Source organism: Gobio gobio, assembly GCF_949357685.1.
Source record: "Gobio gobio genome assembly, chromosome: 9".
NCBI lineage: Eukaryota > Metazoa > Chordata > Actinopteri > Cypriniformes > Gobionidae > Gobio > Gobio gobio.
In genome coordinates this window covers 48,787,338-48,811,228 of record NC_137115.1, presented here as the reverse complement: position 1 = coordinate 48,811,228, position 23,891 = coordinate 48,787,338, and the positions used below count along the sequence as shown (strand labels likewise).

The 23,891-nt window shown below is 37.1% G+C and overlaps 2 protein-coding genes across 2 annotated transcripts; both read right to left on the bottom strand.

Annotated features, from left to right (window-relative positions):
- Positions 1–233: 233 nt before the first annotated feature.
- Positions 234–19,856, bottom strand: tspan3a (tetraspanin 3a). Its single transcript, XM_079825029.1, has 7 exons — positions 19,583–19,856; positions 15,562–15,753; positions 15,012–15,086; positions 11,484–11,585; positions 11,236–11,388; positions 11,063–11,146; positions 234–1,303 (listed from the first exon to the last, which is right to left on the bottom strand). Exons 1-7 carry the CDS (start codon positions 19,643–19,645, stop codon positions 1,211–1,213), a joined length of 762 nt encoding a protein of 253 aa, XP_079681155.1. The 5' UTR covers positions 19,646–19,856; the 3' UTR covers positions 234–1,210.
- Positions 19,857–22,480: 2,624 nt separating this feature from the next.
- Positions 22,481–23,314, bottom strand: ch25hl1.2 (cholesterol 25-hydroxylase like 1, tandem duplicate 2; the record flags this gene model as incomplete). Its single annotated transcript, XM_079826168.1, has 1 exon — positions 22,481–23,314. One exon carries the CDS (start codon positions 23,312–23,314, stop codon positions 22,481–22,483), a length of 834 nt encoding a protein of 277 aa, XP_079682294.1.
- Between the last annotated feature and the right edge of the window lie 577 nt (positions 23,315–23,891).

Here is a 23,891-nt window from a genome sequence, read left to right as displayed (position 1 = left end):
ATACAAGTCCCTTTTATACTATACAAGTAATATTTTTTTGTAGAATTAACTTATTACAACAAAAATTCTTACCATTTTTAAATTGTCACACTTTTTTTACCCGTTTGTGACCGTTTTACTTTTGGTTGTAAGTTTGGCAGTTTGGTTGTATTTCTGTGAAGTCTTGCTTTAAAGTACCTGCATGTTGCAATTTCACACCCACAACATTCAAGCCAGAAATGATTAACATCAGTGAAATGAAACAATATAGGTGTCAACTTATGAAACATTTATTTTTAGATCGAAATTGCAAGCTTATTTCACAATTTTTCCTCCCTATGTACATTCATTGAAACTAATACACTGTTGACCCTGTTCTACATACCTACACGTTATCCAAACTAACTTTAAACGATATATTACTAGACTAGTAAATGTTCACACTGTAAGCAACGGAAAAAGGAGGAAAAGAATATACGTTCGGTAACTTTAAGGTAGTGCATGTAGAGCGTCCCCCAAACCTCTTTACACTTTACATGTAAACCCGGTGTGAACCCCATTTTGAACACAGTTTACTTTAGCTGTACGATTGGACCCATAATGCCAAGTAATATTGTGTGGTCAATCCAGACCTGTCTCTCACACTGCCACTGTCCCTGAGCAGCGGACTGGTGATGGGTGACATCTGAGACAGCGGACACATCATTTCCCCATCCCAGCTATTTACCACCTTGGTTTTTGTAATATAGAACTAAACCGTACACATAGTGCAAACTAACAAATGAGGAAAGCATACATTCCACATATTATTCCATACAATAACAGCGTCTTCCACTCCATATAATAGAGACAAGGAAGAGAAAGTGTTATCGATACATGTGTTAACGTCTTCTCAACGGGATTAAAAACTGGCCGTTCACCATTTTGCAGTCTGGCCCAACGCCTTTTAGAGAAAGACAAAGGTTTAAATTAAAATGCAGTCATTTTCAGTGACATATACTGTATAAATAAATATAATGCGCTTCGTTTCACCCATCACCAGTGAATTGTGTGAGCAAACCCTGTGTGAGGTGTGTAGAAAGAGATAAATTAGGGCATATCCAGTGTGCCACCTCACACCGACAGAACCCTGAGCCCAGTGTGTGTGTGTGTGTGTGTGTGTGTGTGTGTGTGTGTGTGAGACTGTTTGTGCGTGCATGAAAAGAGAGAGTCTGTCTGCTAGGTGGTGTTCTCATGCATACGTCCCTCCAGTGATAAGGAGCTCATAGGCCGGGTCCCGGCTTCTGCGACACAGCACCACACTAGCGCACAGCATTCCCAGCATCTAGAGGGGAAAAAAAATAAGTTTTGAGTTAAAGGGTAACTCAACCCACTGGCAATATTTGAAAAATGATGGAAAAGTGGGCAGGGCCCAGCGGAGACAGAGGGGACAACTGAGGGCGGGGCTGAGTTTTTCAACTAAATATCCAAATAAAACTAATTAGTAAACTAAATTAACCACATAAACTAAATTCCTGATCTAATTACTAATCTAATGCCCACATTGTTACTGTATGATAATTTAAATGAGTTTTGATCGACTGAAACACAAGTAGACGAGGGAGACATTCCCGTCTCTTTTGTCCACTTTCAACCACTTCTGTCCTGAACCCGAGGGGAAGGTTTATGGACGGGTAAACGTATGTGTTTTTTCAGATCGTTCGATCTAATGGCCGAAATAAGCTCACGCAATTTACATATGAACGTGTCCGTAGACGACGGAAAAGTCTTCCAAAAACTATTTGGAAGACTGCAATTGTAATTCCCATATTTAAGTCAAATGACCCTCTGAACATATCTAACTACCGTCCAATTAGTATTCTACCTGTGGTCTCCAAGGTTGTTGAAAAATATGTATCAGAGCAGCTTGTCTCTTTCCTTAATAATAGTCCATTTACTCTTCACCCGATGCAGTTTGGTTTCAGAGCCCATCACTCTGCAGAAACAGCTAACTGTTTCTTTTTAGAGACTGTACGAGCAATGGTTGACAAGGGAGGTGTTGTCGGTGCTGTGTTCTTAGACCTTCGTAAAGCTTTTGACACAGTCAACCATCAGGTCCTTCTTGCTAAACTCTCTACTTTTAATTTCTCTCCTTCTGCAATTAAATGGATCAAGTCATATTTAACTGGTAGAACTCAATATGTTTCTGTGAATAACCATCGTTCATCAGCTCTTAATTTATTCACAGGCGTACCACAAGGATCTATACTTGGCCCGCTTTTGTTTAGTCTATATATTAATAATCTGCCATCAGTTTGCCCTGATATTAATACACTAATGTATGCGGATGACACTGTCATTTATGTGCATGCCAAAACAAAACATCTGGCTGCTGCCAAACTGACCATAGCTATGGATCAGATCACCAATTGGCTAAATCGTTCGTGTCTCCAATTAAATGTAGATAAAACTGTGGGAATGTTCTTCACAAAGAGGCAATGTAACCTTGTGTCAAATATAACAATTTCGGGTCAAAACATTAGTATCGTGCCACAATTTAAGTATTTGGGCGTAATTATTGACTCTAATCTTTCTTTTAAAGCACATATTAAGAAAGTGTGCAATAGGGTCAAGTTTATCTTAGCTAATTTTAGATATATTAGAAATGCACTTACTTTTAATGCTGCCAAATTATTTTTTGGATGCCATGATTATGTCACATCTAACATATTGTCTGACAAGCTGGGGACAAATTAACAAATTATCACTAAAACCATTAGCAATTCTTTTTAAAAAAACTCTTAAAGTCTTGGACCAGAAGCCTAACAGTTCACACCATTGTATTATTCTTAATAACCACAAACTGCTAAGCTGGGAAGATGTAATCAAATATAAAAATATCTGTCTGGTCTATAAAATCTTCCATAATACTGCTCCTGCTCCCTTAAATTCACTCATAATCCAACGTAATAATAGCAGTCAGAGCACCAGAAGCACTACACGAGGGGACCTTCTTATCCCATTCAGGAAAAGCACATTTGGTCAATTATCATTTTCTGTCACAGCAATACGAAACTGGAACTCATTGCCCATTAAAATAAAAGAAATACATACGTATTCCTCCTTTACTACACACCTTAAAAACTGGCTGTCCGACAATTATAACTGCACACATTAATCTGACAGATGGGATGTGTTTGTGATGTGACATGGTCATGTTGCTGCCATTAGACTTTTGTTGCCTGCCTCAATGTTAGGTCTTGTGTCTCAATGTGGCTTTTGTATGATTATTTTGTACGCAAATTTGAACTGTTTTAATGCATGAACTGCTTTTATGTCTTTGCAATTGGTGCTTGTTTGTTTGTGCTTGTATTGTTTGTTTGTCTTTGCAACTGGTGCTTGTTTGTTTGTGCTTGCCTCAAGTGTGTGTGTGTCACACATTTGTACATCTTACACCATCTTGCTTAGCCCTGTTGTAAATATAATTGTAATTTATTTTACTTGATGTATGCCTATTAACAACTGGCCGGGGACTACAGCTGGAAATTAGCCGTAGAGGCTAAAGCTGCTCTTTTTATAAAAAAGGGACTGTCCACGTCATTATAAACTAATAAACTAAACTAAACTAAAAACATACAGAGCAGCAGCTTTCGTTTCTGCTCTAATATCCGCAAGACAAGCCGAACGGTTTGAGTGCGTGTTAGAAATCAGGAATGGTGAGAGAACATTGTGCTTGGGACGTTTTTCATCTTCAAATCAAACTGGGGTCTCCAGCCAACAAAGTTCCTATAATGTTTACGCATTAGGTAAGTAGGCGGTCTTCTGTGGCGGTTCAAACACATTTGATCATGTGCGTTTACACTATGAAAGCAATCCAGACAAATGTGTTTTCGACGTCTTCTGGAAATGGTTGAAAGTGGACAAGCTCAAAACGTTTTAGACCCCGTTTACATCTGTATTAGCGTCGTCCACTTGTGATCCGATCGACCAAAACGCATCTTAACACCACATGTAAACAGGACCTCAGGTGGTTCTGCCTTGATTGCTCCGAGATGAACCCTGGGATTGGCTGACTGGAGAGGAGCATCCTTTGTAGGATGTTGGCGTGTTGTATTGAGAGAGTGACTAGTGATTTAGTTTTCTTGTGTTCTGTAAAACTGTTTTTGTAAAGAGTACTCATTTGGACCCGTTTTGTCACTGTTTAGTTCTCCACTAGTTTCTTTATTTCTTTATTGTGGCATGTGTTGTCCTTTTTCTGTAAATAGTGTGAAAAAAGCAGGGGTTGGGTACCATTTTCTTTTTTGTAAACATCCTTTCTCCTGTGTTTGGTGCAGCCAAGGAGTTAAGAGATTTAGTAAACATGCCAAGTTCACATACTTGTTTCTCAGAAAAACAATGCTACAACCGGTTATTCTACTTTAAAGTGCATGTTCAGTGTTATAATGTGTGTTTTTTTTTTGGTCTGTGTGATCCCACCCACTGCCAATTTACCCAAATAGTATTTCGACACCCCGGGTTGCTAGTTGGTGGAAAACACAGCGCATTGCAGCCATGAAAGCCAGCAAACAAACTGGGTCAGAGATTGCAGATTCAACTCAACCTACAAAAGCATCAGGATCCATCTAAAAGCTGGACATATTATGCCCCTTTTTGTCCCCAGAATTTGTCTGTGACAGTTTAAAATACCCCAAAGATTATTTATTGTACCATGTTGTAAATGCCCAGTGGAAGGAAAAACATGCTGTTTTCATGCATGCATCTTTAAATGCAAATGAGCTGCTGCTCCCCGCCCTGCTTTCCAGAAGAGGGCGGAGCCTGTACAGCTTGTGCCTCGGATACTCTGCCAAAAACTAAAACATCTGTTTGCTTTTGATTATCATCTCTTTCATGGTCACGGTCACGTGACATTGCAGTTCTTCATAGGGCTGTAACGATTTGACCAAAAATAAAAACCTCGATTAATTGAACATTTGACCTCGATTACGATTAATGAACGATTATTTTGCTTCTTTTTTTTATGCCCTCATAAGGTTTTGAGTAAGTTCACTGATAAGGTTTGTACTGTAAATATTTTCTACTATTAAAGGTTGTATTTTTTTTCCTAATGAAAAAGTGCATTTCTTTGTGATTTTAAAACACTTGAAGGAAACGGTTCTCTTTCAGCAGTTATTGTCTATGGGGCAGATTTCTGCTTGTTGTACATCAGATACAGATACATTAGCACAGTAGTAGACCTAGATTACATTTATCTGAATGCATCAATGAGAGAGTGATTGTGTGTGAATTACTCATACCGTCTCTATTCATTATTAAGCTGTGGTTTGTACTTACTTCAAAAGGTATTAAAATGTATGCCTATAACGGTTGAGTTTCTGAGCTACTTCAGTGACTTTACTTTAGTCACAGGACGGCGTTGACGTTGACACTGCGTTTTCTGTGCTCCTCTGCGTGCGATCTTCACGGGATGTGCGAGCTTCTGTCTGAGTGTTCGTTTGTCACAAAATATCAGGCATTAGTTCAACATAATACACATCTGATGGTCGAAACTCGCTTTAATGTTCAAACTGGCAGGGCTTAAACCACATACAAATGACAAGCTTTGTGAGGACGCAGGTGAAAGATCTGCCTTCAGGGCGCGCGCGCGTTATCAGAGACGCGACACGGCTCTGTGTCACAGAAAGAAGCTGAGCACTGAACGGATAAGTTTTCCGTATTGTTGTTTTTGAATAGTGCACAATCGCTTTAAATGTTGAAACTGGCAAGCCTTTAAACGCATACTTGACAAACTTTATGAGCACGAAAGTGAAAGCGGCTTCGGGGCTTGCGCGCGCCGTCTCTCTCTGTGTGTGTGTGTGTGTGTGTGTCAGCGCGTAGGCTATAAGAACAGCAATAAACTGACCTGTATAAACTGTGTAAAACATGTAGTTACTATAGTGATTCTGGGCATCTATAAACACAGATAACTGCTCCTGCATCTCTGTGTGCCAGAAAACTGCACTTGATGTGACTGACGGGGCGGAGTCACGTGAAAACCGAAATAACCGACATGGGAAAAATACGTCGGTTAGAGGATCTGAATGTTGGGTTTTGGTTATTTTTCGATTAATCGTACAGCCCTAGTTCTTCACCATCATGAAAGTTTATCATCTCATTTTAAAGCCATTCAGTCTAAACTTCTGATATAGTTTTCTGAGCGCACACAGCTGAAGCACGCACACAGAAAGCTGGATGTCAGATGGAGCGTCCCGTAAGTATTAAACTTCTCTTCAATGTCTTATTGCGCTTAAACTGTCAAATACACACAAGGTTATGTCAAAAACACAAAGTCCACATTAACACAATCGGTCTGTCTGAACGTAAACAGCAGGGAAAGAAAGGGCATGTGTATATTAGATCTGTGTATTAAAGTGAAGACACCTATTGCTATATATGCTGTTAATATGAATCAAACAATAAAAGAGAAACAGAAAAATCACCCACTACTCTTGACTGAATGACTTTAGTAGCTTTTCAAAAACTGTTGAACAATATTAAATAAATCTCTCAAAATGTTTATATCATCTGATAACCATTATGGTACCAATATATATTGCACATGCCTAGCATACGGAGAGAAAGACGATGGACACAAAAGGAAGATGAGACCACTGCTGCCCGCCCTCAGCACACAATAAGCCAGAAGCGTCTAGAATTACTGCACTGATGTTACTAAAAGTGCCACACAGCCGCTCTATTTCAGAACAAATGGTAACAAAAAGGTTGTGGCGGGTAATGCACATGCTTGCAATACTATAGCTTTAATGTCAAATTGCCTCTGTGACAAAGGTCTATAAATGTGAGAGACTTTCTTCACACGGACGCCGACAAATTTAATCTAAAGTTCAGACAGTGATAAAAAAAAATGAAAGGGAAAACCAAGTCAAATAACCCCTGAGAACATGTGGTGTAAGTTTGCCAAGAACAACCTAACCTACTGCCCTGTTTCCTGCTGTTAATTCAGGCAGACTGTGTCAGTAATCATGTGCAAGTCACGGGCATGTGCTGGCCTTGCCAAGACACTGTCTGATTTGCCTTTATGCCCAGAGGGTATTTGGAACAGTTTGAATGTCAAAGTCTGTGATTCAGCGGCCACAGGGCAACAAAAGCACACACTGACGCTGCCGAGTGCTTTAGTGCTTGAACTCTGTCTGACGGGGAGAAAAGAGTGTGTACTATTGTTTCAAGCAAAGGGTTCTCAGCTGAACCCCTTAGATGTATAATATTTACTTCATTGAAGAACCACCTTTTAAGTATATAAAAAGGAAATAAAGGAATAGTTCACTTTAAAGGGTAACTAAACCCCTGCTCAGAGCTTAACTCCACCCACTGGCAATTTTCAAAAAATGCTGGAAAAGTGGGCAGAGCCCGGCGGACACAGAGGGGACAAACCGAGGGCGGGGCTGAGCGGAGGGCGTGCACCTGAGACCCGCAGTGACGGATTGATTGACAGCTGTCAGACTCGCGAGTCGCAAAGATGGAGAATGACTGGAGTGACGCCAGCTTTGCAACAGAGCGGTCATTTCTCTTACCTTCACCTGAAGTGGAGGAGGGTGGATTGTCTGTAACAGACACAAACCCGGAGCCTTATCAATGCGAGCCGCTGCTCAAACTGCGTTAACTCCCGATGCCGACGATGCTAGTGAAGCAGCCGCGCAAGAGAACTGACCTAATCTATCTGCGTCCGCGGCAACCACTTGCGTGTCAGGGTTTGAAAGCGCGTCTCATGTATGAAAATGATCTGTACACATGACGGGCGGCAATAATATCGCAAGAAAAGCCTGACGTGTACTGACAACTGCATTATTCAACCGTATTTTCTTCAATACAATGTTAAAGCAAGTGTCAAGTGAGTTTCATTCATAATGTTTACTTCATGTAATATGACAGTTCATACTGGAGTGAAGCCGTTCTCATCATGTGATTGGGGGAAACAGTTCTGAGGGCGTGGTGAGCTCGCGCCAGGGGCGCGGATAGTGAGCCGTTGGAGGTACCATCCTACGTCACGATGTACCACAACGTCCAATAGGAAAATTCAACTGCAGTAGCCAGCGTTCAACCTTAAGAGGGCAGCACTTTGGCGGTTTTACACCATATTTTATAGAATTAAAACACTTTATACTCAAATGTCAAAACATTTACTCGAATCAATGAACAGCATTAATAAAGCCCCAGTATTACAGATCATTAACTAAAAAAAGTTGGTTTAGGGTTTAGTTACCCTTTAAAATGAAAATTAGCCCTTAAGATCTTGAGTTTCCGCTGAAGGGCGTGTCCGTGGCGGCCTGACAAAGGCTGTGTTCGAAATCGCCCCCTATACCCTTAAATAGGGCACTATTTGAGTGAACATCCATTTGTAGTGGTGTCCGAAACAATAGTGGACGTTTTTGAGTGCACTCATTCAATCCCACCATGCACCGCAATAACAAGTGTACAGTAGATGTACGCGCTGGAGAATATGCTTGTTCGATGCCCGATCGGCGTATGACAGCAAAGTCCCGCGAGAGCATTTCGAGAGCAAACGAGAAACTCCTTATGCTTTTGAATCGTTCTCTCACTCAACCAGACTGTGTACTCTCAACGCACTGTGAGAGCCGCGCCCTGATGAATGAACTTACCGCTGTCCGATTTGCCCTATGTACCCTCATTCTCCATTACTCCACTACTCCAAAAACCAGCCAACAAGCTTAAAGCTACACTGTGTGATATTTTCCCCCATCTAGTGGTGAAAAGGTATATGACCATCCAGTGAATTTTAGTTTCTGTTCCTCTCAATTCCGATTTCGTTTCAACTCCTACGGTGGCCGATTTAGTCCAAGATTAACATGGCTTCCATCAAACACTAGATTTCTTTAAATGTGAAATTTTAAAACATTAATAACTTGCATCCTAATATTTTTAATGATACTTATACAAGCACACCCACAAGTGAATATTAATGAATGTGAGCAAATATCATTTAAAATAGTTTGAAATAGTGCTAAAAAGGCAAACTTATTTTTAAGTTATAAAACAAATAAATCGAAATTTGTGCCAATCACCAACCCCAAATACCCCGCCCGCCCGCCCACAACCACAAATTGGTTTCTAATCTGTGGGAAACACTGATATATATATAATTTTGTTTTTAATCATTAAAGCTGTATTTCATTTTAGAGTCAAGCCTAGGCCTCATGAAAGCAATTTTTTAAATGAGATCGGTTCCAGCCGGGGGACACATTTAGCATTTTTATCACGCAATAGCACATTTTTACCACTATAGTGGATCTTGCGTTTTATAAAAACAAATTAAAAATCATAGCTTTGAAACTTGGTGACTTTATTGGTACTTGGTATATGAACACCCCAAAAATTGGGGACAGGATTTGAAGAAGTCTAAGTGGTCGTAAAAAAAATAGTCACACTCAGGACCTTCGGGTCAAAAATGACCCCCATAGGAAATGGATGGGAAATTAGTTTTTTTGTGCATACAATCTACAAATCAGCCAGAATGCAGAAAAAACAGTGAACAACAACAGTGAAGGGGTGAATCTTTAAAACATCAAGAGTGCAAAACAGACAAAAAAAACACACACACAAAAATACACGCACACACAAATTAACGCGCATCATTCCAAAAGCTAATTTTGGGAAATGTATGAAATAAAAGCAATTATTCATCAATGTCATCAAAATAAAGTGTACAGCAATGAAAGCATGAGACTGTAAGCCATCAAGGTTGCAAAATAGACACACTCACACACACACAAACACATATAGGGAAATAAGAGACTGGTGAAACTGTAACAGAGAAATGTGAAAATATGTGAAATAAAATCAATGAATAACAAATAATAATGAATAACATTGTTGTCAGTAACAATGGGTAACAAAATGCTTTCTATTTGTTCTCTTTCTAATGCAATGTTCAGGTTTGACTGTATTATAAAGTAAAACTGGCACTTCAAATTACCATTTAAAAAACATGACAAAAATAGTCTTTGAGAATCTGTTATTATATATTAAATGGTCATTTGAAGTGTGCGTTTGTTTTTGTGTGTATAAGTGTGTGTGTGTGAGTTTTTTTGTCTGTTTTGCACTCTTGATGTTTTAGAGATTCACCTCTTCACTGTTGAGTCCTTTTTTTCAGCATCCTGGCTGATTTGTAGATTGTCTGCACAAAAAAGCCAATTTCCCATTCATTTCCTATGGGGGTCATTTTTGACCCGAAGGTCCTGAGTGTGACTTTTTTTTTTCGACCACTTAGACTTTTCAAATCCTGTCCCCAATTTTTTTGGGTGTTCATATACCAAGTACCAATAAAGTCACCAATTTTTTTAATTTTATAAAACGCTTCGGGTCATTTTTGAAGTACCCCAGAGGGTTAAAGCAACATGTTAAAGTGCTCACAAATGCATGCTAAACTTGCAACTTTAACTTCTTGTTTAAAATAAAATCAAGATAATGATTCTTCCATGATCCTGAATAGACAACTAAAGAAAATGACATGTAATGTACATGTAACATGTCGCCACCTACTGGCGTAATGATGTAACTGACTTTTCTTATTGGCTATCTTTATTTGCAGCGTCAAGTCCCTTTCAAAAGGTGATTTGGGACGCTTCCATAGACATCAGTGTTTATATCCACACTATTAACCTTTATCCCAGTACTTCTGTGATAATATTAATTATTGTAACAGAAATAATGATACTGTGTGGTCGGTCGAAAAGAAGCTGTTTCATACCTATACATGACAACTGCTCACTCGGTCTCAGCGGCAGTGCGAACGCAGATCTGAATGTTCAAATGTGATCGTACTTGTTAAAGGCTTAATAGACACAGCCAAATCGCTGTCATTTAGGAATAAGATTGCATGGGTGTTTGAAAATGTAACAATTAATCATGCATCTCTACTAAACAGTTATAAGTCTAAGCATTTTCATGACTAATAACACTGAAACAGCACTATACTTGCACACACAAAAAAGAAAGAAATTAAAGACATATTTTACCTGAGATGTATTTCACTATTTATACAAGATAATGTCAGACCAAAAAAAATAAAAAATAATTCAGAACAGCATACCTGAATTGCAGCAAACGTCAGAGCGGCCCAGATGACGTACATCATGATCTCTTTCAGTTTCTTCACAACCAGGGCTTCACATCCCTAAGGTGGTTCAACGGATATATTAACATCTCATTCAGACTTCCTTTGCTTCGTCGGCTACACTCACAAGCACACATAACTCCTCTCACCTCAGGGTAGAGGTCTCCGGGACGGGAGAGGGAGCCGGTGCAGTTGCTCACGTTGGGTTTGCAGCAGCTCAGTGGCACGCTGTTGTTCCTAGACTCCTTAAACCAGCTGGTGTTCTTCCAGTCTAAGTAGTTGCTGATGCCGCAGCAATGGAGCTTTACAACATTATGGTGATTTTATTAGGGTCGGGAACCGATTTATTGAAAGTACAATAACTGAATGTTTTGTCCATCTCATAAAGCAGTCTCACCTGTCTCTGCACATAGTCAATAGCGCGGCTGGGTGCATCCGTGTTGGTGCCGTTGTATTCATTATACACTTTCTGGATGGAATGATTGACCTCATCTTCTACCTAGAAACATATTCACAAGTGACAGACATTAAAGTCTAATGCTATTTCATACATTCAGACTTATTTACACTGTTAAAGAGTTGGTTTCACATGCTAAACATGGCCAAAATTTCAAACAAGTTGACGTATGACAGAGTTTTTCTGTGCCAAATACACTCCTTCAGGAATCTAATATGTTTCGGTTCGATTTTTTTGAGTATGGCCCTGTATGACGTCATAAAGGGCGCAATTGCTTGTTTGGGCACTTCTCCCGGGTGAGCGCATGCACACATCAACCAGAGCAAGAGCAAGCCCATCAACGAGCTTTGTTCGGGTTACAGAAGCCGTCGGCAGCGCTGTCATTGTGTTTTTAGATCACAAAATCAACAGTAACTAAAGAAGTGTGTTTCTGGTTGTGAGGGAAAGATAACCTTGATTAGCCTCTCAAATAACCCAGTGTTAAGGAAACAGTGGATGCAGTTTGTTTTCTCGGAGCAGTAACAGAGTTTTTTAAGTGTGTTTGTTTGTTCCTGGTCATGAGTTGAAACTGCATCAAATGTTTTGTTGGCAATCGACGCGTAAATGTATATAATGTGAACAACATAAACATATAGTGAATCAAAAGTTATCCAGGGATAATGCCATGATGTATTTCATGTGTGTGTGCTCGTGACTCTTTAGCTCCGCCCACTGCACGCCTCCATGAACTCGGCTGTTTTCGGAAAGAATTGGTAAAGCGTATCTGTCTTTTATAAATATGATAAAACTAAAGACTCTTCGGAGATATAGAGTAGTATTGCATCCTTCATAGGTACTCAAGATTAATATGAGATTGGCAGAAACTGTGTGTGTTATGTACCCTTTAACTATCCATTACACTGATTTCTAGGGCAATTTTTTAAACCTTATTAAATAAATGCATCCTCTTTTATGTAAAATTCTTATATTTAATATAAATTAGAATAACAAGACACTATAGAGCTGTTACCAATCAAATAACGCATAAACAAAAGCCATGTTTGCACTACAGAGGTGGCACAGAACTGATCTGAAGTGGCATTTAGTTGTACTGCAGCTCAGAGGTGGCATGAACGTATTTACGCTATTACAATTGCATAAATATTGAGATAGTGTTTTAAAAAATAACATTTTTAATAAGTAATTAAAAAATATATACATTTTAAAAATGAAGCTAAAACCGGCAGTAGGTGGCAGCAAGTCGCCGTCTTACAGTTTTTTTTATTCGCTTTGGTACTATTTTCACAAGCAAGGTGTACATTTTCGAAACTCATAGTGCTAACATCACAACAGATCATCAAAAGTGCACTTTTTTCAAACATTTCAGCATATTTTCAATTGTGTTAGTACAATACACAAAACCACAAAGTATCCTTTTCACTACACAAAATAAGTGTTTCATCTTTATAAATGTTTCATTCACAGTAACTGCCTTTCATAAAGCTCTTACTATCAAACTTTTGATTTGCATCTCTTCTCGTTCAGTTTAATACATTTGTCTTTTATTTAATCCAACTGATCTTAATGGTTAATCAATGAATCATTTGGTACACCAATAGATTTCTATATATATTGATTATATAAACATAGTTTCTACTTTGTTTGCAATTTCCAAAATGGATAACCATATGAAATGAATTATTTTTAAATTTTCTGCGATTTACCTTAGATTATAAGGTGTGTGTTTGTGGTCTGGTAAACTCTACATTATGGGGACAAAAAGACAGCAATATCCTAAATCCTTTTCCTTGCAGGGACATTTTTTGGTCAAGCTTATAAATCATAGAGAATGAGTTTTTTTGAAAATGTGAAAATCCAGAAATGTTTCTTTGATGTGTAGTGTAAGGGGAAAGAATATAGATTTCGAACAGTATAAAAATCATAATGTCTATGGAGAGTGGGACAGAAATATTTTCAATTTGTGAATAGAGCAGAATAGAGTATAAGGGAGTGGAAATAGTCAATGACGGTGTAACATCAGATTGATCAGAAATCAGAAGAAGGGAGACAGATGGTATCAAATATAGAATTTTACATTACAGTATGTATGCCATGTGATACTGTAAACAGATTACCATGGTAGAGATTGCCACATTACTGTAACTCACCCTTATAAAGCTCAACTACAGTAGATTCAGTCATATGGTACAGTGAGAACATGTATGTGAGAACATGTATGGGCAGCAAACTCTGTTATAGCACAGAACCTCATGGCTGTGTCATAACTTTATCACACCTTTTTGATAACACACTGAATACTATTACAAACATCATTGGATTCAATTACATAAGTTAGGTAATGCAAGTGTATTTTCTAATGAGGAATATGTAGCCTGTGTTACTGTAGATACTGTAGATAATTCAGCAACGAGGGAGATTTGAAACATGTATCTTGCATTGTTTGCTGTTGGATGAACTGATTGTTTAAAGTACTAAATTGAAAGAAGATCACACTGTTGTGTTTTGGTGATTAAACCAAATGTTCTCATTACATATTACAATAATCTTGTGTTTGAAACAGTGATTATGTGGACTGAAAATATGTGCAAGTGAATGAAAGCATTACATCAGATTTTGAAAGAATGACTTGTTGTGTTACAAGTGTGATCAGTTTGGATTTTTGTACGATGAGTTTTGAAAATGTACACCTTACTTGTGAAAATAGTACCAAAGCGAATAAAAAAAACTGTAATGAGCATGTCATCGAGTCATTCATTCAACCGAACGGCTGATTCATTCAGGAACAAAGCAAGTGAGTGACTCGTTGAATTATTTCCTCAACAGATTTCTTGAAAACGTGGATTCAGTCAGGAACAAAACACCACTGTTTGTTGCTCGGAGACAAGCAACGGTTCTGCTGTAGCTTTGGAAATATTTTTGTTGGCAAAATAAAGCTAAAATGTATAATGTTTTGTCTAAGATGTAATTCGCTTAAATATGAACTTCCTGTTCATTGAAATATAAAATCAATATCACATTTGCAAACAGGCTGATATTCAGAAAAACAGCACCCTTGCTTGTGTAATATTAAGTTATCAGATGTTATAAATACACAAAAAAAAAAAAAAAATCATGAAATGATTTTTTATAATATTTTGAATTTAGAGTGGAATTTTTATTCATTTTGACTGCATCACAGCCACCCCCCACCCCCTTATTTTCTGACTCTGACATCCACCTTTGATACACAGACTAAAAAGACGTCTCCTCCTACATTTAGTGCCATTCTTTATGTAGGAGGAGACATATTTTAGTCTATGTCAAAGCGTGCATTGCTATTCAAACAGGACAGCACAACACAAGACAGGTGCATGCCACTTCTGAACACCTGAAACTAAGGGTGTGAGAGGGCTTTCACATAAAAAACAAAAGAGATGCAGGCACTCCTATTTCTATAAATATTGGCCTTCCTTTGAATTCAGGACTTACCTTTGCTCTGTAAATATAGCCAAGAACCACCACAACCACCTCAGTCACAAATACCAGCATAAGAATGATGACAAACTGTAAAAGAGGGATGCAAGAAAAGCAAGATGTATAAACAACGTGAAACTATCATATCCATTCATGTATCGCCTCAACTTGTCAAAAGCAACAAACTGGTTAAAATGTTTTTAAAGATGTCTCATGTTCACCAAGGCTGCATTCATTTGATCAAAAATACAGTACTATTGTGAAATATTACAATTTAAATAACTTTTTTGTTTGGTTTTCTATTTTAATACATGTTAAAATGTATTTTCTTTTCTTGTGATGTCAAATCTTAATTTTCAGCATCATTACTCCAGCATTCAGTGTCACATGATCATGATATTAAAAAGTCTTTACTGTCAGTTTGATCAATTTAATGCATCCTTTCGGAATAAAAGTATCAGAAAGTATCTATTTCGAAGAGAGTAGATTACGATAATTATGGGGTGACCTATCCCTTGAAGCAAAACACTAAAACGCAGTGCTGGGAACTTAATAGTTGACTAACCGTGGCAAGACCGCAGCGGCTCTCTCGAATAGTGGCGCAGCATCCAATGAGTCCAATAATGAACAACAGCGCTCCGACCGCAATAATGACAACGGCTGGGATCAGGGTGTACACATCCTCAAAGAAATGATCATAGTCATCGTACGTGATGAACACGTAGGCTCCAACATAGCACAGGATGCCAGCAGCGGCCTAGAAGGAGAGAACAGAGAGAGTTACTTATCTGGAATGATATGATGATGATGATTTCATGCCAAGAGATATGTCAGTATCAGTATGAGTAAGATACAACCGAAAATCAAATTTCAATTGATTTGAATGCAGTACTCTTCACAGAAAATCTAAAATCTGAGTAAATCAGAATAAAAGTGAGCCAAACGCAACTTTATTCATGTCACTTTGTTTGACTTTCAAAACATAAGTATTTGGAACGCTGACCAACAAGAAAATCATGAGCCAACATTGAAGGTCAACACACAGAAAAGTTCATAATCATCAGTTTATAAGGAAACTAGACAGGACAAAATAAAGGTTACACTTTATTTCGATGGTCCACATTCTGCTAACTATAACTTTGCAACTACATGTTGGCTAACTCTCTCATTAGAGTAGACTGTTTAATATCGTCAAACACTTTATTTTTATTCTCCACAACAGACATAACTATATCAGGGTTTTTTCTGGGTCAAAAAGGGTCTTCGTGGTGGCTGACTGACAGACATGGTCACTCACACACACAGACAACACACACTTTGTAGTTTTTATTTATCTTATTTTGATATCTCTTTTTTTTTTTAACACTATTTGCAGATAATTGTTTTGGTATATAATCATATCAATATTAAAAGGTAAAATAAAAAAAATTCAGCCATATACAATTTAATAAAATTATCAGCTAGCTAACAACAACTTTGTTCTGGTTACACCTCACTCCAGCCTAAAGTAAATGATTTTAGGCCATTTATTTTTCTATACATTGTCAACATAAATAAGCTGAAATACTGTGGATAATTAAAACGAATTCTCACTAACCACTCTTGCTAAATTGGGTAAGCACACTTGTGTTCTCATGTCAGAGGTGTTGTGAGTAAATGATACACTGATTAATGAGTTCAGAGTTTAACAAATCAGTTGTTTTAACCAGTTGTTAAAATTATTTGATTCAAAGGAGTCTTTAGGTTGTGAATCGGACATTAGCAGACGCGTTGTGTGAGAATACCGTCTATTAGAACATCGCGAAAGATTTGTCAACACAGAAAACACTTCATAATTGGATATAATTTGTTCTCCGTTTATTGAAAGAATGCTTTATGTCAGCTGGTCAGAGTAGAGTCAACGTTTTTGAGCGCAATTACTAGGGATGCACGATATAAATAGGCCACCATATCTGTATCGGCCTATATATGTTCATTGTTAATGCCCAATAAGAACATTTAACTGATCTATTAAAGGGTTAGTTCATCCAAAAATGAAAATTCTGTCATTAATCACTCTTTTCTAAACACAAATTAAGATATTTTGGATTAAATCCCCATAGACAGCAATGTAATTACCACTTTCAATGCCCAGAAAGGTAGGAAAGACATCGTTAAAATAGTCCATGTGACTCCAGTGGTTCAACCTTAATGTTATGAAGCGACGAGAATACTTTTTGTGTGCAAAACCCCCCCAAAGTAACAACTTTATTCAACAATTTCTTCTCATCTGTGTCAGTCTCAATAGCTGTTGACGTAGTGTAAACACTGCAGCACTTCCGAGTTCTACGCCAGAACGCTGGCTCATTATTGGTCGATGCTGTTCACGTGAGCACCATGACGTATGCGTGTGATGCTGACGAAGGAGCTAGCCAATAATGAGCCGGCGTTCTGATGTAGAAGCTGGAAACGCTGTACTGGTTTTACTACGTCAGCAGCGACGTTGAAGAGAATAAAGTTGTTATTTTGAGCACAAAAATTATTCTTGTCGCTTCATAACATTAAGGTTGAACCACTGGAGTCACATGGACTATTTTAATGATGTCTTTACTGCCTTTCTGGGCCTTGAAAGTTGCAATGATGTTGCTGCCTATAGGATTAAAAAAAATCTATGCCTAAAGATTAAAAAATCTTTTGGATTTCATTTCATCAAAAACATGTTAATTTGTGTTCCGAAGATGAAGGAAGGTCTTACGGGTTTTGGAACGAGGGTGAGTAATTAATGACAGAATTTTCATTTTTGGGTGAACTAACCCTTTAAATACGATAAATAATGGATTATTTCTTTCAGCGGAGACATTTCAAAAGTGCACTGTTTGCCATGATGGTTTTGAATTGCTTGAAATATGATAGAAACCACTTCAAAAAGGAAAATACAGTTAAGTGCAACATGTGCAGTGAAAGTCCGTCATATAGGCTACATAAAATTATAATGAAAAGAACATTATAATTGTGTGCTTGTGACTTGGTTTTTAATAGTGAGACTTTTTTTTTGTAATCAGGCTCTCAAAAATTATATAAAATTTGGATTTAGATTTATCGTCTTTCAAACATAAAGAATGAATCGCTATCGGCCAAAATTTTCATATTTGTGCATCCCTAACTAATATTCTAATGAGAATTAATAGACATGTAGTTGCAAAGTTACTTATAGTTAGTAAAATGTCTAAAGTTGGACCATCGAAATAAAGTGTTACCAAAATGAATGGTAAAAACAAATGGCTACAAATAAGTGGTCTGTATCCTCCATGCATGGAGCTCTGGGAATTTTAGGAAAAACTTGTTTTATTGGGATTTGGTCTTTCCATTTACAACAGAACAGTACAACCTCCATTGAATCAATGTAGCACAGCTCTCAGGCTCTAGAATTATGAAAAGGGATTTAATAAAGCAGCCTGATCCCTAAAAAAAGAACACGATAGTGTCATACTACCTCATTCTGCCAAGAGGAGACTTCATTCAGTCCCAGATTAAAGAGATTAATCAAAGGCACAAAGACAAGGAAAGTAGGTGGAGTAGTGTTTCTACAGATCCGACTGCTCAATTTAAAACTTTGCCCCCAATGCCCTATTTCTGTCAAACCCAGAACGCACAAAATCACAAGTTAGTTTGTTGATATTATGAACAAAATAATCGTTACAAATTTAAACAGAAATATTCGATTGCAGATCCTAAAAGTGAATAGTTTAACATTTTATTATAAATGGTTATTTATTTTATATTGTACATTATATTAGTGTAATGCCTAAATTTGCATCAACATCAAAACTATGGTTTGACAGTGATCAAAACTATATATAGAGACAAAAATATCAACTATAACATGAAAATGGTATTTTAATATCAGTACATTTCCATTTGGAACCAATCCTTAATCAAAATATAATTATATACTATCTTTTATATACGATTTTCTTCTTATTTAACTTATCAAAACTTAATTATATTATAAACTCGAATTGTATTACATTGAAATAATGTTAGAGTACAGTTATTAAAGAAAATAAAGTTGTTGGGTTTATCTAAATCATATTAGGAACTGTTTGTAAAAGACATTCCTTGTTGTTTTGTGTGATAATGAAATAATTTGAGGAAACTGCTATTAGGATTGCTTACAATTTTTTGGGGAATAGGTTAAACATCCCAAACAATAAAACTTGTCCTGCTCGTTGGCTAAAGGAGACAAAGAAGCTGGCTGGCTATTTCAAGAACATCAACTCATACAAGGTTAATAAACAAATTAATAACAGTCATTTTATACTGTCACTGTTTATTATCCAGTAAAAAGTCTTAAAGGTAGAATCATTGTGGAATATGTAAACAAACATTGCAATACGCAGCAACGAGCAGTTCGTTTAAATAATGCAATATAAACACAATCTCCATATCAAATATAGCAAAGTATTCGTTGTATTTTAACAGAGTGTATGAAGGAATTGTTGATTTAAAGGAGTGTGTGTAATAATGCAGCTGCTCGACCCCTGAATGTGTCCATCTGACAACACTGACGCACTCCCAAAATTCAGTCCCAAACACCCCAAACTTACCCAAAATATCAGGTTCAGGAACACCAGGACCGTCTTAGACGAGGTAATCCCACACTGACCCATTATTAAAAGATGGAATAAAGCTGTTTGAGTTGCAAATAAAACAGACAGGCTGCAGATTATAAGATGGCTGTCTGTTTCCTGGCTGCCATACCACTGCTGCTGTGTTTGATCTGCTGATCTGGGAACAGCGCCACACAGCGGTCAGCTGACGCACTCTCATTGGCTGTGCCAAAATTTAGCGAGCAGCCTAGATTATGACAGAGAGAGGAATGAATTTTAGGGAGGAAAATAACTGGGCATGACGTTATATTATTAATACATTTTTATTAGAAGCGGTTGATTTAACAAAGCATCGATTAAAACTGTGTCATGTTTTTCACATGCAAGCACCACTCACATTTTCTTCAAAAAATACAAATACTCTTCATTTAATAATCCTTTGTAACGGAACGGCAAAGAACTGCAACTTTTCTTACCATCCAAAACAAATAATATAAGTAGGTTCACATGCAAGAGTTACACAAAGGGATTTAACAAAGTAATCTCTTTACTGACACCTGCTGTTACATCATTGAATTGCGTAACCACTAGTCGATTAGATCAATGGCAAGCCTACATGCATACAACACATGACTGCAGGTTTGCAAGGTCAAATATCCCTTGAAATATTACATATTAAAATGTGCACTAGCAAAAAAATATATATAATAGAGAGAAATAAACATCCAGCTTTGAAATAAATTAGAGGTAAATGCAGTGCAATCTATTTTGAGTCTACACACATATGCAAATCTGCTTTCCTTTAATAAACTATATTAAGGTTGAGGGGCTTTTTCTTTCTACATTTTTTTCCTCTTGTGGTTGGTTAACCATGTTTGGTTTAGTGTCTTTCTACCATGTAAGAGGAACAAAAAATGATTTTGAAAAATCTTGATTTACATATTTTCCTTTACAAACATCTGGTTCTATTGCTTAGATAATTTAGTCTTGAAGGAATTTGATGAGAAATGTGTGTGTGTGTGTGTGTGTGTGTGTGTGTGTGTGTGTGTGTGTGTGTGTGTGTGTGTGTGTGTGTGTGTGTGTGTGTGTGTGTGTGTGTGTGTGTGTGTGTGTGTGTGTGTGTGTGTGTGTGTGTGTGTGTGTGTGTATGTGTGTGTGTGTGTGTGTGTGTGTGTGCTGTCAAACTATTAAAAGTTTGTGTTTACATGTGTACTGCATTATGAGTCAATGACAAATAAGAAAAATAATACTTTTTTGTAAGATAAAACAATTATAATTTTAAGCAAAAGAGTTTTAAAATGCATTTTTATGGCCAAAAAATATTTGGTGTTGATTCATATTGGTTTTACAGCTTTTAAGACAGCATTCATTCATTATTAAACAAGATTTCAGATTTTACCACCCAGAAAATGTCAGGTGGTGCGAACATATATTAATTTAAAATAATATAAATATACAATACACATATTAATCATTGTAAAATGCATATCACATGGTAAATTCCCTTTCCCTTTTCTATGTATTGCCCTTTTAGCCCAATTCATATAAACGGACACTTTTCTATGTGTTCAGAACACAATTTTCCATTTTTTTTGTATACATTATATAATGGACATTTATATTTCTTACTTCATTTTGCAATTGCAGTGGGAATTGATACTTTTAAATGTAAAATTGCTTTATATTTATATATAAAATATTTATATATTATATAAATTATATAAATATATATACAGTATATACATGCACATATTTCTTATTATACACAGTACACACACACACACACACACACACACACACACACACACACACACACACACACACACACACACACACACACACACACACACACACACACACACACACACACACACACACACACACACACACACACACACACACACACACATTATGTAAACAAACTTTTACTTTGGATGTAATCGTTTGACAGCCCTAATAAGCATATATATATATATATATATATATATATATATATATATATATATATATATATATATATATATATATATATATATATATATATATATGTATTAGTGATGTTAATTGCATCTAACATAAAAGTTAAGTATATTAAATATCATATCGTATCTAGGTTACTATATAATAAAGCTTTAAGAATTATGATAATAAACAAAATATGTAACATCATTTTAAAATATATACATTCTTTAAGTTTGAAATTTTTTATAAATGTTTCATATGTAATACTAGTGTTTAAACGGTTGTATAAAGGTGTTTTAAAAATGTATATATTTATAAAATTCTACATTTTTATATATTTATATAGGATTTTACCAGAATGAACAATTCTGGGGCAACAACTAATTTCTCCGTAAATAGTTCCAAATTCAGAATATCTTACCAAATCAAATTAAATTAACATAAGATTTAAGTTATTTTATGATGATGGTTTAAAATGATCTACAGTGTATGTACATTGCATTGATTTTAGTTTATTTGGTAACACTTTAGTATGGGGAAAACATATTCACTATTAACTACGCCTTTTGCCTAAAGAAACTCCTAATTTATTGCTTATTAATAGTTAGTAAAGTAGTTTTTGTAGCGTTTAAGGTACATAGGTACAAGGTTCAAGGTACAAGGTTATACATATATATATGTGATTAAGGGATGTAGAAGGTCATGCAGAATAAGGCACTAATATGTGCATTATAATTACTAATAAACAGCCAATATCCCAGTACAATGCATGCTAATAAGCAACTAGTTAATAGCGAGAATTGAATCCTAAAAATAAAGTGTTACTGTTTATTTGTGCTTAAATCGTGCTTTTTGTACTGTCAATGCCAAAAACTGTAAAGCAAACAAACATGCACTTTTAATAGGCTATACATTTGCAGGCATGCATGTTAATCACTGAGTTTTAGCAAACTTAAAGTCAGCATGAGTGCCGAACAGTTTATCCCAGTGACTGAAATGGGGTGCAAAGTTGGTATTAGGTTTCTGGTGGTGCACATCATGCTTGCTCGGACCTCCATAGACACCTAATGGAATCAGACGAGACGTGGACCAAGGGAAATCATATCCGCAGTGGTCTTCCACTGATACATACACGTGGACCACCATGAACATCCAGGTGGTGAGCAGATGACACCTCAACAGGACGGGGTTGAGCGTGGTCCAGAAGCCCACCGTGACCAGCTCCCATCCACCGAGGCACTGTGTGGCCAGAGCAAAGGGGGCAGAGTAATTATGGTGGATGGCATGGAAAGTCACATACAGCCAGCGGATCTTATGATGCAAAAAGTGCCAGATGAAATACTGGAGGTCAAAGAGAAGAAGGTTTCCAGTCACCCCACCTGCAAGTTCAAGCAATGCAGGTGCTCGTTCGGGAAGAGGAACGGGAGGTCTCCACAACCACTGCGCCACCGCTGCAGGAAACACCAGAAGTAGGTGATTATAAAGAGTAACTCCACTGCAGTGAAGGAGCATTGCAGTTGTGGGCGGCTTGTCGGGTTGGATCTTGTACCGGTAAATAGCTGGCCACTTCTGTCCCACCAAGTCGCAGACTAGGTAGGGTACGCAAAGAACGAAATACGACGCTACGGTCAAAATCACAGGAAAGAGAGGAGACCGAAGAGTTTCAGAGTGGTTGAGTCGCACATAGTCCCACATAGGCTGCAAAACGGAGTCTTTTGTCTGGTAGGCCTCCCAAATAGTCTCAAACACAGCATGCACTAGTGCCATTTTCAATATTTAGCCCACTTCAGCAGCAAATAAAACTCGTGTTTAGCTCCCTCTCTCCTGGAAGTTTCATGTGGCTCAGGACAGGTATCTGATATCTAATGACTTTGTACTGAAATATTTATACACTCGTTCAGTTTGTCAATTATTTAGGGGTGTATTTTTTACACAACGTAATATATGTATTTATTTACATTCTAAGACTCAAATATGTGTTTTTAGGACAGTTTGGATATGAATTTATTGCTCAGAACTTGCCCAGAAATGCTATGTTGTCATTCTACTCCGTAAAGCAAGAGGGCGTCGACGACGTCAAGTTCAAACCATTGAAAAAAATAAACAAATAGAATGGCGATTAGAATAAAGCAGCTTAAATGGGCGTGGCTTTGGCCCATACGTTGCCTCTGATTGGTCAGGTATGATTGGGCCAAATATCCAATTCTTCACCGTGTAATATTTTTTAATTCAATGATTAACAGTTCTCACTGTCATTATTCCCAAATTATTAATTTAATTATGATGTCGTCACGGTGCAGGAATCGTGCTCTCAGGAGAAAAACAGGAATAAAAGCCGCTTTCT